A 17,350-nucleotide genomic window follows, 5' to 3' on the forward strand; every position below is an offset into this window, starting at 1 on the left:
TTGTGATAGAACATCGTACATATGAATCCACTCCGGGCATTGGTGTGATAACCCACAAGTATAGGAGATCAATTGTAGTTTTTTCGATAAATAAGAGTGTCAAACCCAAGGAGGAGCCAAAGGTAGAATTTATATTCCCTCCAAGTTCTATCGACCACCGATACAACTCTACACACACTTAACATTTGGTTTACGTAGAACAAGAAAAAAAACTAGTAGTACTTTGTAGTGTAAAGGGATAGGTTTACAAGATAATAAAGAACATGAAAATAAAAGTTAGGTGTTGTTTTACTAAAAGTACAATTAGGTTAGTATAGCGAGTGTGGAAAAGTGGTGGTAGGATTTGCGGAATTGTCCCTAAAGCAATTGGCTAAGTTACTAGACTGATAGCAAGTTTTTATGTGGGAGAGGCCACCGCTAGCATGTCATCCCTTACTTGGAATTCTATGCACTTATGATTGGAACAATTAGCAAGCATCCGCAACTACTAAAGTTCATTAAGGCAAAACCCAACCATAGCATTAAGATATATTGGTCCCCCTTCAGTCTTGTATTTTCTATGGTAGGAAGAAGCTTCTGTCACTCTTGCCCTCCAATGCATAGTCCTATCAACATACAACTAACCCTAAGGTCTGATCCACACTCGCGTTCATATGATGAGCACCAAAGGACAGCAACATAACCACAAGCAAATTAAACCAATCATGGCAATTCACCAATTACCTCAATGGACAACAAAAATCTACTCAAACATCATAGGATGGCAACACGTCATTAGATAATAATATGAAGCATAGAGCACCATGTTCAAATACGGGTACCACGGGTTGCGGGAGAGTGGACCGCTGAATATAGATGAGGGAAGGTGATGAAGGTGTTGATGAAGATGACGGGGTTGTTGGAGTGGATCGCTGTCACGCGAACACGATGATTGCCCCGGCGGTGTTCCGGTGCCGCTGGGAGAGAGGGGAGAGAGCCCCCCTCCTTCTTCTTCTTCTTCTTTGCCCTCCCCCTAGATGGGAGCAGGATTCCCCCTCTGGTCCTTGGCCTCCATGGCTCCCAGATGGCAGGAGCCCCCCTCCCCCCGAGATTGGATCTCTCTCTCTCCGCTCTCTTCTGTTTTTCGTTCGTGTTTTCTGGCCCTTCGCCATTTCTTAAATTCCTGGAGATCCTTAACTCCGATTGGGCTGAAATGTTAACACAATTTTCTTCCAGATATTATCTTTCTTGCGGCAAAAGAAGGGCACCAACCACCTTATAGAGGGCCCACAAGCCTGCCAGGCACGCCTTAGGTAGGGGGGCATGCCCCATGGGCTTGTGGCCCCCTCGAGCATCATCTTGCATTGATTCTTTTTCCCAAAAATCATATATATTCCAAAATAAATCTCGGCAAATTTTTATTATGCTTGGACTTCGTTTGATATGGATATTCTGCAAAACAAAAAAACATATAACAAACAGGCATTGGGCACTGGATTAATATGTTAGTCCTAAAAATAATATAAAATATTGCCAAAAGTATATGAAAGTTGTAGAGTAATGGAATGAAACAATCAAAAATTATAGATACGACGGAGACTTATCATGGTGCACCTCAATGTGCAAGTCATTCCATGGAGGTACTTGCTAGAGAGGTGGGAAGAAGTAACAAGAACAAACATGGATGGCGTTGTGGACCTTCTTAGCTTTGGACTCCCCTCAGAAACTGAGGGTGTAATACACCAGGGTGCTCCATAGGGAGCTCGACAGCATAGCTACCACGAGGTCCGGAGGGCCTGCCAAGGAGTTAGTGACAGGAGGGAGCTCGGAGGGCAGGATAGGCATTTAAAGGTTTTCTTGGCACCCAAGTCAACACGGTGATGGCCAAGATTGGATATGCCTCCTATAAAACCCTAACCACCACCGTGTATATAGGTGGAGGCTACGGGGCTCTCGATCCCATCTACCTCTGTATCCATCATCCCATCTCCCATTGTAATCCCTTGTACGAGGTATACCCACCCATGAATAAAAACACAAAGAAGGATGTAGGGTGTTACTCCTTCCTGGAGGCCCGAACGTCGGTAAACTCTCTGTGTAACCTACGATCTAGTACTTCCGGACATGTTTGCTACCCTACCGTGGGTGTAGTCTGGACTATCCACTGTCAGTTGGCGCGCCAGGCATAGGCTACGTTGGTCGGAGAATGAACCCATATCGGCTAATTATACATGCCCGACGACTTCATGTTGAGCAAGACCTTCACCTTTGGCTCCTTCGAGCTTGAGGTCGGCGATTGAGGGTTGCTCTACGATGTGATGCCCCCTCCCGTCATCGACTACATCCACTTCGGGAACATCGAGTTCCTGTTCAACCAGCACACCGACACCACAGCCATCCACGCCTCTCCATAAGTAGTTGTGAAAAGGCGCATGAAGCTAAGTCAGCCTCGAGGGTGGCTGGACCTTCATGAACCCAACGGCCCACCCAAACAATTGATATCAACGTGATCTTCCCGGCTGTGGAAATGCACTGGCCTCAAAAGCTCTCTCGGCGCGGGGTCTACGTGACCGTGTTGACCCCAACCGACCTTAAGGAGTGGTCTGATGCCACAATCTCCTTCGATCGTGCTGATCATCCGACCTACGTCCCCGCCCTAGTAAGTTGCCTTGGTGCTAGATCCGATCGACAGGGGCTTCTATCTCCCATGGGCCTGATGGATGGCAGCAGCAGCCTCAACATCTTCTTCCTCGACACCCTGGCCAAGATGGGGAATTCCTTCTCTACCCTGCAGCCCTCACCCATCGGCTTCCACGGGTTCGTACCGAGATATACGCTCCAATATTTGTACTAATGACTCATGAATCCACAAGAAATTGGGCTATACATGGACTAAATCAAGCACATATATGGGCAAAGAGGAGATAAGAGGAGCCAAGTGGGAGGCACAACAAGTGCACCAGAGTGCAAGATGGCATCTCATATGACTGCACATGCTTGTATGTGCGGTTGTATGAGGTGTCCACGGCACCGTCTTGTCCAGCCCTACAACTATTATTAAAGGGCCAACACCAGAATCAGATTAGAACAACTCGCAATCATAGAGAGACGCCGCAACTCCATCTTCATCATCAGGAGTATCCATAAACCCTAGTCACCGCCATTTCCATCTCCATAGCCATAGCCACCTCCATCATCATCACAACAGCCTTCATCCCCAAGTTCGCCACACCTTGTAATCGTGTATCGCATCGGGCAATTATTGTAATACCATATTATCAATCATTCATTCATGTTGATGTGTTCTTCAATGGTTTCTTCTTGCAATCTGATCGCTAAGTGTGAGTGATTCGGTAAGGTCATGGGTTGAGGCATAGCCCTACAACCCTATGTAATTGTTGGAGGGGTCAATGGAAGTACTTTGAATTCAGGTCCCGTATGTGTGAAATAAACTTATCTTCTAATTATCTATTGTCTTGTCCGCGTTCTTCGTCCCTGCAGGTACCTAGAATCATAGAGATCGAGCAACGAAGGGGCTAAGGGAAGGAAGACCGTGCAGTGCTATTTTGAACACCCGGTGATAGGAGGGTTAGTATGGTAGCATGGATCATTTCACTGAGGATACAACATGTGTAGTCATTAAACGTCCAATGCTTTTGTCTGAGTCTATCTTAATTATCAAGGCAACCCCACGCGATGGATAGGACCTTTGGTTGGACAACTCACTCTTGATGCAGGGCACGTTTCGGTCCAGACGTTATTTGGACACATCCTTCAATTGGATACGTCGCAAGCACATCTTGACGGGTATCTTCCAAGACACAAATTAATATCACAATGATCTCATTCGTCAATATACGGTGAATCAAGTCCTCATACCCATGTCTATTTTTGCTATAAGTTTCGCACCAAACTGACCATCGCGTACAAATTTTATAGGACTGTCGGTGTATTTACCTCTTCCTAAAATCATGCAAAATAGTGAGTCCTCTCCCTAAGTTCCGCGAGAACCATTGGGGATTCTACCGCGAGCTGCACGAAGCCATCGGTTAGCACAACGTCCTTGAAATTCTGAATCATCGCAATGAAGCCGATACACCGTGCCTTGAGCTCGGCGCAGTTGTGCGTCTCGGCCAAGCGTAGCATGTCGACGACCGAGTCGACAGAGACACGGTGCTCAGCAGCCTATGGGTGCACTCGAGCTTGAGGCCGTCAAGCGCGAACCGGTCGGCCGCGGCGAGGAGACGTTCCAACACCTCCATGTTGGGGGGCTCGCCGTCGGCGTCGTCCGGCAGGGTGTCGGTGTAGATGAACCGGAGCATTGCTCCAAAGGTCTTGGGCTCGATGTCCTCCAGAGCGATGGGGAAGGAGGACGAGGAGGACTCGAGCATGCCGCCGAAGAGCTGCGCCTCTGCGCGGTGGGCGCGGAAGGTCTCGCGGGCGACCTCAAAGGCGACGTCGGTCCAGGCGCCACGGTCGAGCAGGCGGCTGAGCTGGTTCGACAAGGAAGCGTCTCGCGCAACCGTGCCCTCCACATGACAGTCATGTCGTTGACGTTGAATTGGGTGTCGGCGGGGATGAACTCAGGAAACCCGCGGGGACTCCTAAAACCGCGGTCGTCCGGCGAGTAGACGTGCACGCATTGGTTGTGGTGGGACGGTGGCGACGATCCGTCGCCGTGCACGGCGAAGGCGTCGAAGGTGGCCATCACGGCATGCGTCGGATGGCTCACGAGCTCGAGGTAGATGGAGGCGAAGCGGGTACGCGTGGAGCGTCCCCGTACGGGTAGCCAGCAGTGGCCGCCGACGGTGGCCATCGGCGAGTAGACGCGGACCAGGCCCTGGCCCATGGCTCGGTGGCTGTGTGCCTTGGAGCTGATCTTGAACGCCATGAAACCAGAGCTCGACATTGCCGATGGACGGATTGATGCGCTGCGCAGAACCGTGGTGCCTCCGTCGGAATAAATAGGTGGCTTAGCACGCTTGAAATCACAACCGGCTTGATGGAATTTGGAAACACAATAGCACGCCGGTTCAGCATGATTATGGCAAAGACGAACCATTGATGGATTTCTAATCCGTACAGGGTTAGGTAGCTGTTTCTTCCAAGATGACTTATTGTTCCGAACCATTTACTGAGCCTCCTGGTTAAGTTTGCGTGTATATTAGGAAAAATGCAAATCCTATAATCAGGAGTTTCTCTGGCAAAAAATGAGCTCAACAGGCCATGCAAGTCCAACCTACATCGATCAGGTCATTCATGGGAAGAAACAGAAGGTAAAACGAACAGAAGACGTTTCAATCCAAAAAAACAGGTCATCCTGTGTGTTCGCTTGCTGGCTCTGTGCTCTTGACTGTGGGTTCCATGAGACCGCGCCCAGGTTATGTAAAACGGGACAGCACCGTTCTGTGCATTATTCAAGAACTCGACAAGAATAGGCTTCATCCTCCTAACTTTACAGCAACATTGTGGTCGGGTTCTCGATGTAGCCCTTGAACGCTTTCAGGAATTCCCCCCCAATTGCACCTACAGATAAACATCATTATTTGTTGAGTTCCCGCCCACATTTCAACTGGCTCACGATTTATATTTCACAAAAGATTAAAAGCGTACCATCAATAACCCTGTGATCGCAGCTCATTGTTACTGACATGTAGGAACCAAACTCGTACTGACCATCCGCACTGCCTGGTATCACCCTCTTCTCAGCTGCCCAAAAAAAAGTATCATGTAAGCACTGAATAAATCCCTATGGGAGGACTAAGGACATCACAAAATGAATAATGGATCAAAGTAGCAGAAACTAGATCTAACTATGCTACAAAGTAGAATACAGAAACAAAAAGCACAGAACATTAGGACAATGTTCAAGTCCTGCCTACAGAACTAACTGAAGGTTACTCAGAAGTAAGAACGGACTAGGATATAGAAAGCCAAAGTAAAGGATCATGCAATTGTCTAGGTCAATGTACTGGGCTTCCAATAGCAGGTTCTGGTAAAAAGTCGACAGGACTATGTTATCCATAACAATGGTAAAATACTGACAAATGCCAAACTGTTATGTACACAATGCAAACTAAGTAGCAACAGCATTTTTGTGGCCAACGTATTGGCAGTACATGACGAAAGTGTAACACGGCTTCTTACCAGAACCAATGGCCAAGATTGCTGACTGAGGAGGATTTATAATAGCACAGAACTGTTTAATTCCAAAAGGACCTCCCAAGTTTGATACTGTGAACGTGCCACCCTGAAACAGAGAACGAAAATGGTCAATGAAAAATGTTGTTGATTTCATACTTATCATCTACTATGCGATAAATACCTCGTAATCTTGTGGTTTTAAGCTGTTATCCCTTGCTCTTTGAGCTAACTGCTTCACCTCCTCACCGATTGTACCAAGTCCCTTCTTGTCTGCATCCTGCACCAAAAGTAATAAGTTAAGAGAACGGGGGAAAATGCACAAAACCGAACTAGCTAGCTTTGACTAGCTTACCCTAACTACTGGAACAAACAATCCATGCTCAGTTTGTACAGCAACATTTATGTTCACATTGTGGTATCTGCATGAGATGTACATTTGTCATATCACATTTCTTGCCAATATAATTTGAGTGACAGGTATAAATGCTCCGTAGGAACTCACTGGCGAATAAAATCATTCATCCAAGAACTGTTGCACTCAGGGACCTTTCGAAGAGCCAAGGCTGCAGCCTGCGCAGAACGTAGAGGTAAATTTAAAACTGGAGATCACAGAATCCACATGAGCCCAATACGACTTACAAGGCAACAATGTACGTATAAGAACCGGTGAGTACCTTTATAACAAGGTCGTTAATAGATATCTTCTTTCCACCAGATGCTTCCTGCAGTGGGTTCAGTTCCCCTCGTAACCTGTAGCACAACAAAATGAAAAACTCTTCTTTAGACAAAAGTTCGGTACTAAAATTATCCACTGCAAGTTTTACAAAATTAGGCCTGAAACATACTTGATAAGTTTGTCGACACGTGTGTCAACTGTCAAGTAGTAATGTGGGATGGTTTGTTTAGAAGCTAGGAGGCGGTTTGCAGTAACCTGAAAAGAATAAGAGTTAAAACACTACAAGGTAGATAGGATCAACGAAAAAAAGTCTCAGCGGCATTTTTCAATGCTGAAACAGGGTAAAAATAGAAACTGGCACTGGGCTCTGGATTAATAGGTTAGTCCCAAAAATGATATAAAAGTGTATAATGAAGCCCATAAACATTCAAAACAGTAGGTAATATAGCATGGAGCAATCAAAAATTATAGATACGTTGGAGACGTATCACGCACCAGCCCATCAGGGGTTGGTTCCCACGCCACTTCAGCCCAAGGGGCCCTCCGGGATAGGTGGCCCCACCCGGTGGACCCCCGGGACCCTTCTAGTGGTCCCGGTACAATACCGGTGACCCCCGAAACTCTCCCGGTGGCCGAAACTGGACTTCCTATATATAAATCTTTACCTCCGGGCCATTCCGGAACTCCTCGTGACGTCCCGGATCTCATCCGGGACTCCGAACAACTTTCAGTTAACCGCATACTAATATCTCTACAACTCTAGTGTCACCGAACCTTAAGTGTGTAGACCCTACGGGTTCGGGAGACACGTAGACATGATCGAGATAACTCTCCGGTCAATAACCAACAGCGGCATCTGGATACCCATGTTGGCTCCCACATGCTCCACGATAATCTCATCGAATGAATCACGATGTCAAGGATTCAATCAATCCCGTATACAATTCCCTTTGTCTATCAGTACGATACTTGCCCGAGATTCGATCATCGGTATACCGATACCTTGTTCAATCTCGTTACGGCAAGTCTGTTTACTCATTCCCGTAACACATCATCCCGTGAACAACTCCTTGTTCACATTGAGCTCATTATGATGATGTCCTACCGAGTGGGCCCAGAGATACCTCTCCGTCATACGGAGTGACAAATCCCAGTCTCAATTCATGCCAACCCAACAGATACTTTCGGGGATACCCGTAGTGTACATTTATAGCCACCCAGTTATGTTGTGACGTTTGGCACACCCAAAGTACCCTTACGATATCCGAGAGTTGCACAATCTCATGGTCTAAGGAAAGGATACTCGACATTAGAAAAGCTTTAGCAGACGAACTACACGATCTTGTGCTATGCTTAGGATTGGGTCTTGTCCATCACATCATTATCCTAATGATGTGATCCCGTTATCAGTGACATCATATGTCCATGGTTAGGAAACCGTAACCATCTATTGATCAACGAGCTAGTCAACTGGAGGCTCACTAGGGATATGTTGTGGTCTATGTATTTACACATGTATTACGATTTCTGGATAACACAATTATAGCATGAACAATAGACAATTATCATGAACAAGGAAATATAATAATAACCATTTTATTACTGCCTCTAGGGCATATTTCCAACAGTCTCCCACTTGCACTAGAGTCAATAACCTAGTTACATTGTGATGAATCGAACACCCATAGAGTTCTGGTGTTGACCATGCTTTGCACGTGGAAGAGGTTTAGTCAACGGATCTGCGACATTCAGGTCCGTATGCACTTTACAAATCTCTATGTCTCCATCTTGAACATTATCATGAATGGAGTTGAAGCGACGCTTGATATGCCGGTCTTCTTGTGAATCCTGGGCTCCTTGGCAAGGGCAATAACTCCAGTGTTGTCACAAAAGAGAGTCATTGGGCTCGACGCATTGGGAATAACTCCTAGGTCGGTAATGAACTCCTTCATCCAGATTGCTTCATGTGCTGCCTTCGAGGCTGCCATGTACTCTGCTTCACATGTAGATCCCGCCATGACGCTTTGCTTGCAACTGCACCAGCTGACTGCCCCACCATTCAAAATATACACGTATCCGGTTTGTGACTTGGAGTCATCCAGATCTGTGTCGAAGCTAGCATCAACGTAACCCTTTACGACGAGCTCTTCGTCACCTCCACAAACGAGAAACATATCCTTAGTCCTTTTCAGGTACTTCAGAATATTCTTGACCGTTGTCCAGTGTTCCATGCCGGGATTACTTTGGTACCTTCCCACCAAACTTACGGCAAGATTTACATCAGGTCTGGTACACAACATGGCATACATAATAGACCCTATGGCCGAGGCATAGGGGATGACACTCATCTTTTCTCTATCTTCTGCCGTGGTCGGGCATTGAGCCGTGCTCAGTCTCACACCTTGCAATACAGGCGAGAACCCCTTCTTGGACTGATCCATATTGAACTTCTTCAATATCTTGTCAAGGTACATGCTTTGTGAAAGACCAATGAGGCATCTCGATCTATCTCTATAGATCTTGATGCCTAATATGTAAGCAGCTTCTCCAAGGTCCTTCATTGAAAAACACTTATTCAAGTAGGCCTTTATGCTTTCCAAGAGTTTTATATCATTTCCCATCAAAAGTATGTCATCCACATATAATATGAGAAATGTTGTAGAGCTCTCACTCACTTTCTTGTAAACACAGGCTTCTCCATAAATCTGCGTAAACCCAAACGCTTTGATCATCTCATCAAAATGAATGTTCCAACTCCGAGATGCTTGCACCAGCCCATAGATCGAGCGTTGGAGCTTGCATACCTTGTCAGGGTTCTTAGGATCGACAAAACCTTCCGGATGCATCATATACAATTCTTCCTTAAGGAAACCATGAAGGAATGCCGTTTTGACGTCCATTTGCCATATCTCATAATCATAGAATGTGGCAATTTCTAACATGATTCGGACAGACTTCAGCTTCGCTACGGGTGAGGTCTCATCGTAGTCAACCCCTTGAACTTGTCGATAACCCTTAGCGACAAGCCGAGCCTTATAGATGGTTACATTACCATCCGCGTCTGTCTTCTTCTTAAAGATCCATTTATTTTCTATGGCTCGCCGATCATCGGGCAAGTCAGTCAAAGTCCATACTTCGTTTTCATACATGGATCCTATCTCGGATTTCATGGCTTCAAGCCATTTGTTAGAATCCAGGCCTGCCATCGCTTCTTCATAGTTTGAAGGTTCACCATTGTCTAACAACATGATTTCCAGGACAGGGTTGCCGTACCACTCTGGTGCGGAACGTGTCCTTGTGGACCTACGAAGTTCAGTAGCAACTTGATCTGAAGTTTCATGATCATCATCATTAACTTCCTCTCTAGTCGGTGCAGGCACCATAGAAACATTTTCTTGAGCTGCGCTACTCTCCGGTTCAAGAGGCAATACTTCATCAAGTTCTACTTTCCTCCCACTTACTTCTTTCGAGAGAAACTCTTTCTCTAGAAAGGATCCATTCTTGGCAACAAAGATCTTGCCTTCGGATCTGAGGTAGAAGGTATACCCAATAGTTTCCTTAGGGTATCCTATGAAGACGCATTTTTCCGATTTGGGTTCGAGCTTTTCAGGTTGAAGTTTCTTGACATAAGCATCGCATCCCCAAACTTTCAGAAACGACAGCTTAGGTTTCGTCCCAAACCACAATTCATACGGTGTCGTCTCAACGGATTTCGACGGAGCCCTATTTAAAGTGAATGTGGCAGTCTTTATAGCATAACCCCAAAATGATAGCGGTAGATCGGTCAGAGACATCATAGATCGCACCATATCCAATAGAGTGCGATTACGATGTTCGGACACACCATTACGCTGAGGTGTTCCAGGCGGCGTGAGTTGTGAAACAATTCCACATTTCCTTAAGTGCGTGCCAAATTCGTGACTCAAATATTCCCCTCCATGATCTGATCGTTAGAACTTTATTTTCCTGTCACGTTGATTCTCAACCTTACTCTGAAATTCCTTGAACTTTTCAAAGGTCTCAGACTTGTGTTTCATCAAGTAGACATGCCCATATCTACTTAAGTCATCAGTGAGGGTGAGGACATAACGATAACCACCACGAGCCTCAACACTCATCGGACCACACACATCGGTATGTATGATTTCCAATAAGTTGGTTGCTCGCTCCATTGTTCCGGAGAACGGAGTCTTGGTCATTTTTCCCATGAGGCATGGTTCGCACGTGTCAAATGGTTCATAATCAAGAGACTCCAAAAGTCCATCTGCATGGAGTTTCTTCATGCGTTTGAAACCAATGTAACCAAGGCAGCAGTGCCACAAGTATGTGGGACTATCATTATCAACCTTACATCTTTTGGCATTCACACTATGAATATGTGTAACATCATGCTCGAGATTAAATAAGAATAAACCATTAACCAGCGGGGCATGATCATAAAACAAGTCTCTCATATAAATAGAACAACCATTATTCTCAGATTTAAATGAGTAGCCATCTCACATTAAACGAGATCCAGATACAATGTTCATGCTCAAAGCTGGTACTAAATAACAATTATTGAGGTTTAAAACTAATCCCATAGGTAAATGTAGAGGTAGTGTGCCAACGGCGATCACATCGACATTGGAACCATTCGCGTCGCGCATCGTCACCTCGTCCTTCACCAGTCTCCGCTTATTCCGCAGCTCCTGTTTTGAGTTACAAATATGAGCAACTGCACTGGTATCAAATACCCAGGAGCTACTACGAGCGCTGGTTAGGTACACATCAATAACATGTATATCACATATACGTTTGGTATTGCCGGCCTTCTTATGCGCTAAGTACTTGGGGCAGTTCCGCTTCCAGTGACCGTTTCCCTTGCAATAAAAGCACTCAGTCTCAGGCTTGGGTCCATGCTTTGGCTTCTTCCCAGTAACTGGCTTACCGGGCGCGGCAACTCCCTTGTTGTCCTTCTTGAAGTTCTTCTTACCCTTGCCTTTCTTGACCTTAGTGGTTTTATTCACCATCAACACTTGATGTTCCTTTTTGATCTCCACCTCCGCTGATTTCAGTATTGAATATACCTCAGGAATGGTCTTTTCCATCTCCTGCATATTGAAGTTCATCACAAAGCTCTTGTAGCTAGGTGGGAGCGACTGAAGGATTCTGTCAACGACCGCATCATCCGGGAGATTAACTGCCAGCTGAGATAAGCGGTTGTGCAACCTAGACATTTTGAGTATGTGCTCGCTGACAGAACTATTCTCCTCCATCTTACAACTATAAAACTTGTTGGAGACTTCATATCTCTCGACCCAGGCATGAGCTTGGAAAACCATTTCAGCTCTTGGAACATCTCATATGCTCCGTGCTGCTCAAAACACTTTTGGAGCCCCGGTTCTAAGCTGTAAAGCATGCCGCACTGAACCAAGGAGTAATCATCATGATGCGACTGTCAGGCGTTCATAACGTCTTGAGTTGCTGGGAAAACAGGTGCATCACCTAGCGGTGCTTCAAGGACATATGCTTTCTTGGCAGCTATGAGGATAATCCTCAGGTTACGGACCCAGACCGTGTAGTTGCTACCATCGTCTTTCATCTTGGTTTTCTCTAGGAACGCGTTGAAGTTGAGGGCAACATTAGCATGGGCCATTTGATCTACAAGACATATTGCAAAGTTTTAGACTATGTTCATGATAATTAAGTTTATCTAATCAAATTATTTAATGAACTCCCACTCAGATAGACATCCCTCTAGTCCTCTAAGTGATACATGATCCGAGTCAACTAGGCCGTGTCCGATCATCACGTGAGACGGACTAGTCATCATCGGTGAACATCTTCATGTTGATCGTATCTTCTATATGACTCATGTTCAACCTTTCGGTCTTCTGTGTTCCGAGTCCATGTCTGTACATGCTAGGCTCGTCAAGTCAACCTAAGTGTATTGCGTGTGTAAATCTGGCTTACGCCCGTTGTATGCGAACGTTAGAACCTATCACACCCGATCATCACGTGGTGCTTCGGAACAACAGACCTTAGCAACGGTGCACAGTTAGGGGGAACACAATTCTTGATATTTTAATGAGGGATCATCTTATTTATGCTACCGTCATTCTAAGCAAATAAGATGTAAAAACATGATAAACATCACATGCAATCAAATAGTGACATGATATTGCCAATATCATTTTGCTCCTTTTGATCTCCATCTTCGGGGCGCCATGATTATCATCGTCACCGGCATGACACCATGATCTCCGTCATCATGATCTTCATCATTGTGTCTTCATGAAGTTGTCTCGCCAACTATTACTTCTACTACTATAGCTAACAGTTAGCAATAAAGTAAAGTAATTACATGGCGTTTTCATTGACACGCAGGTCATACAATAAATTAAGACAACTCCTATGGCTCCTGCCGGTTGTCATACTCATCGACATGCAAGTCGTGATTCCTATTAGAAGAACATGATCAATCTCATACATCACATATATCATTCATCACATCCTTTTGTCCATATCACATCACACGGCATATTCTGCAAGAACAAGTTAGACGTCCTCTAATTGTTGTTGCAAATTTTTACGTGGCTGCTATAGGTTTCTAGGAAGAACGTTTCTTACCTACACCAAAACCACAACGTGATATGCCAATTTCTATTTACCCTTCAAAAGGACCCTTTTCATCGAATCCGATCCGACTAAAGTGGGAGAGACAGACACCCGCTAGCCATATTATGCAACTAGTGCATGTCAGTCGGTGGAACCTGTCTCACGTAAGTGTACGTGTAAGGTCGGTCCGGGCCGCTTCATCCCACGATGCCGCCGAATCAAGATAAGACTAGTAACGGCAAGTAAATTGACAAAATCGACGCCCACAACAACTTGTGTTCTACTCGTGCATAGAAACTACGCATAGACCTAGCTCATGATGCCACTGTTGGGGATCGTAGCAGAATTTAAAATTTTCTACGCATCACCAAGATCAATCTATGGAGTCATCTAGCAACGAGAGAGAGAGGAGTGCATCTACATACCCTTGTAGATCGCGAGTGGAAGCGTTCAAGAGAACGGGGTTGATGGAGTCGTACTCGTCGTGATCCAAATCACCGATGATCCTAGCGCCGAACGGACGGCACCTCCGCGTTCAACACACGTACGGAGCAGAGACGTCTCCTCCTTCTTGATCAGGCAAGGGGGGAGGAGAAGTTGATGAAGATCCAGTAGCACGGCGGCATGGTGGTGGAAGCAGCGGGATTCTAGCAGGACTTCGCCAAGCGCTACTGGGAGGAAGAGGTGCCACGGGAGGGAGAGGGAAGCGCCAGGGCTTAGGGTGCGGCTGCCCTCCCTCCCCTCCACTATATATAGGGGCTAGGGGGCACATGCCCCCTTGGAGATCCCATCTACAGGGGGGGCCCTCGGGGCGGCGGCCCCCTTAGGGTTTCCAACCAGGGGGCGCATGCCCCCTCGGGGGCAATGGCCCCCTAGGGTTTCCAACCCTAGGCTCCTTGGGCCCTTGGGTGGGGCGCACCAGCCCACCAGGGGCTGGTTCCCACGCCACTTCAGCCCATGGGGCCCTCCGGGATAGGTGGCCCCACCCAGTGGACCCCCGGGACCACAACTCTCCCGGTGGCCGAAACTGGACTTCCTATATATAAATATTTACCTCCGGACCATTCCAGAACTCCTCGTGACGTCCGGGATCTCATCCGGGACTCCGAACAACTTTCTGTTAACCGCATACTAATATCTCTACAACTCTAGCGTCACTGAACCTTAAGTGTGTATACCCTACGGGTTCGGGAGACACGTAGACATGACCGAGACAACTCTTCAGTCAATAACCAACAGCGGGATCTGGATACCCATGTTGGCTCCCACGTGCTCCACTATAATATCATCGAATGAACCACGATGTCAACGATTCAATCAATCCTGTATACAATTCCCTTTGTCTATCGGTATGATACTTGCCCGAGATTCGATCGTCTGTATACCGATACCTTGATCAATCTCGTTACGGCAAGTCTCTTTACTCGTTCCCATAACACATCATCCCGTGAACAAATCCTTGATCACATTGAGCTCATTATGTTTATGTCCTACCGAGTGGGCCCAGAGATACCTCTCCGTCATACGGAGTGACAAATCCCAGTCTCGATTCGTGCCAACACAACAGATACTTTCGGGGATACCCATAGTGTACCTTTATAGCCACCAAATTACGTTGTGACGTTTGGCACACCCAAAGTACCCTTACGGTATCCGGGAGTTGCACAATCTCATGGTCTAAGGAAAGGATACTTAGGATTGGGTCTTGTCCATCACATCATTACCCTAATGATGTGATCCCATTATCAGTGACATCGTATGTCCATGGTTAGGAAACCGTAACCATCTATTGATCAACGAGCTAGTCAACTAGAGGCTCACTAGGGACATGTTGTGGTCTATGTATTCACACATGTATTACGATTTCCGGATAACACAATTATAGCATGAACAATAGACATTATGTTGTAACTCAAGACGTAAATGACTCGCTCACAATTAATATTTTTTGGGAGTTTCTGTATTTATAGGAATAGAGGCTCGCGACGGTAGAGTAAAAGTTCTAGATTACTTTTTGAGGGGGGGGCTGTATTTATAGGAACTAGCACAAATGCCCGTGCATTGCAACGGGAGAAACAAACTCACACGCCGAACATGACTCAAAGACCCATGCAGGCCCACATCCTCTACCCCAGCCATGTAATTGCTTATCGTCCTTCCACCCTCAGTGGTCGTGGTATCCACCTGATCACAATGCACCCGAACATATGCCAAGGCGATGAGTTCAAGCATTACACGACACACTTGTCATTGAACCGCGCTAGCATAGTGAAATGTTTAAAACTAATCTCGTTGACCTAGACATGAGGGCCGCCTTGCGCGAGCTACACCATGCACCTGGTCCATATGTACACCGACCCTCATATGCCCTCTCGCTTCTGAATCAATGTTACAGACTCGCCCTCTCGCTTCTGAATCAATGTTACAGACTTATTTCATTGGAGGGGGTGGGGGATGGTCCGCACGTGTCCATGCATCCTTCAAGGAAAGGTCATGTGCTTCACTGTGGAGCAAACGCCACATTCTGAGTCCTCATATGTCGGATAGCCGTGGATGATCACATGTCACCACCAAGCAGCATGAGAGGTAGACGGTGAGGGTTAACCCTTTCCAGCCGCCACCATCGATCCACATCTAGCTACTCATCCGATCCGATTCGTCGCAACCTGATTGAACAGCAATAATAATAACAAAATGGTTAAAGCGTTCAAAGCAGTAAACCCAAGGGATGGAGAGGTGCACGGTCAGGGTTAGCCATTTCTTTGCTTTCAATTCGACTTTGATTCCGACTTGATGTGTATAGTATTGTACATACACACTGATAACGTATTTTCTTTTTGCTCTTGAGAATTAAGAAAAATACTAAACCAAAACATTAATTTTTACAGGTACGCATACACATCTACGTACAGATACCAAGCCAGTGGCAGTGATACAAATCAAAGAGTTCCTAATCAACTGTCCTGAGCGCAAAGCAGCCTCACCTTTCGCACACCATGGTGAACCAGACTCACTTTTCTTTGATATCCATCAATGTCGTGATCGATTCCTACAATATCCTAGGAACTTCCAAGACAAAACAAACCCTGTGTAAATGTTTCTTTCGTGGAATATAATAGCAAATGAGATCACGAGAAGATGTGCTACTAAACTGCACCGATAAACAAAGACGGTATCCACTGTAGTGCATGGTATTAGACATGCTCTTTATAAACTCTCATCTAAATTATTTCTCATAGCTAGTGAGGCAAGATTGGGTCAATCGATTCGCAGATAGCATATATATCTCCAGTCCTATAGCATTCAACATCTAACGTTTCTGCGCCTGAATCATATCGGTCACAATCCAGAAAAGTTTCAGAAATTGTCCATTGCTGAAGAACAGCATGCGGATTTAGTTACTGAAATTCTTTCACTACATTGCAGAATCATCCACAAGCAATCAACCAAGCGTTGTAGTCATTGGCAGGTCGATTAGTAGGTAATCTGATGATCTAATATGGCGTATAATCTGGGTGGGACCATGAAAACTTCTCAAGAGAAGTAGTATAGTTGAAACATCAGAATAGACATGAGGAGAACATTACACTTTCATACATCAGACAACTACAACAATAGCTTGACTGAGTTAGTCAAGCACATGTTAAGTTTGTTGTTTTGACAGCAAGCCTACACAAAGAGTAAGAGGCGCAGGATCATAGTAGGCATGGTTATTAACAAAGCAGAAACAACATGATTTATTTAACCATAAATTGGAATTTTCACCACAACAGCTATATAATTTCTCCAACAGCATACATATAGCAAAGCTTTCACACCTATGAGACCTGGGACCACACTGTAAAACCTGACCAAGTACTGTGTTACCAGAAAAACAAAATCCCTGCCGTTGTCACACTTTTCAAACTTGTAAGATTGCTAACCTTTCGGGTTATTCCTCTGGTTGGATGC

General features: G+C 45.7%; 1 protein-coding gene across 1 annotated transcript in view; it reads right to left on the reverse strand.

The window, feature by feature from the left end:
- Positions 1–5,109: 5,109 nt before the first annotated feature.
- The window catches only part of LOC119315463 (dihydrolipoyllysine-residue acetyltransferase component 3 of pyruvate dehydrogenase complex, mitochondrial-like), a 14,233-nt gene continuing 1,992 nt past the window's right edge, over positions 5,110–17,350 (reverse strand). The window contains exons 2-9 of the mRNA XM_037590088.1: positions 6,969–7,078; positions 6,798–6,873; positions 6,626–6,693; positions 6,476–6,542; positions 6,305–6,400; positions 6,127–6,229; positions 5,593–5,688; positions 5,110–5,505 (exon numbers count right to left, since the gene is read on the reverse strand). Of these exons, the coding sequence (XP_037445985.1) occupies positions 5,435–5,505; positions 5,593–5,688; positions 6,127–6,229; positions 6,305–6,400; positions 6,476–6,542; positions 6,626–6,693; positions 6,798–6,873; positions 6,969–7,078 (687 nt within the window). The 3' untranslated portion in view covers positions 5,110–5,434. The remainder of the gene's footprint in view (positions 5,506–5,592; positions 5,689–6,126; positions 6,230–6,304; positions 6,401–6,475; positions 6,543–6,625; positions 6,694–6,797; positions 6,874–6,968; positions 7,079–17,350) is intronic.

The sequence above is a fragment of the Triticum dicoccoides genome, chromosome 6A, assembly GCF_002162155.2.
Source record: "Triticum dicoccoides isolate Atlit2015 ecotype Zavitan chromosome 6A, WEW_v2.0, whole genome shotgun sequence".
Taxonomy (NCBI): Eukaryota; Viridiplantae; Streptophyta; class Magnoliopsida; order Poales; family Poaceae; genus Triticum; species Triticum dicoccoides.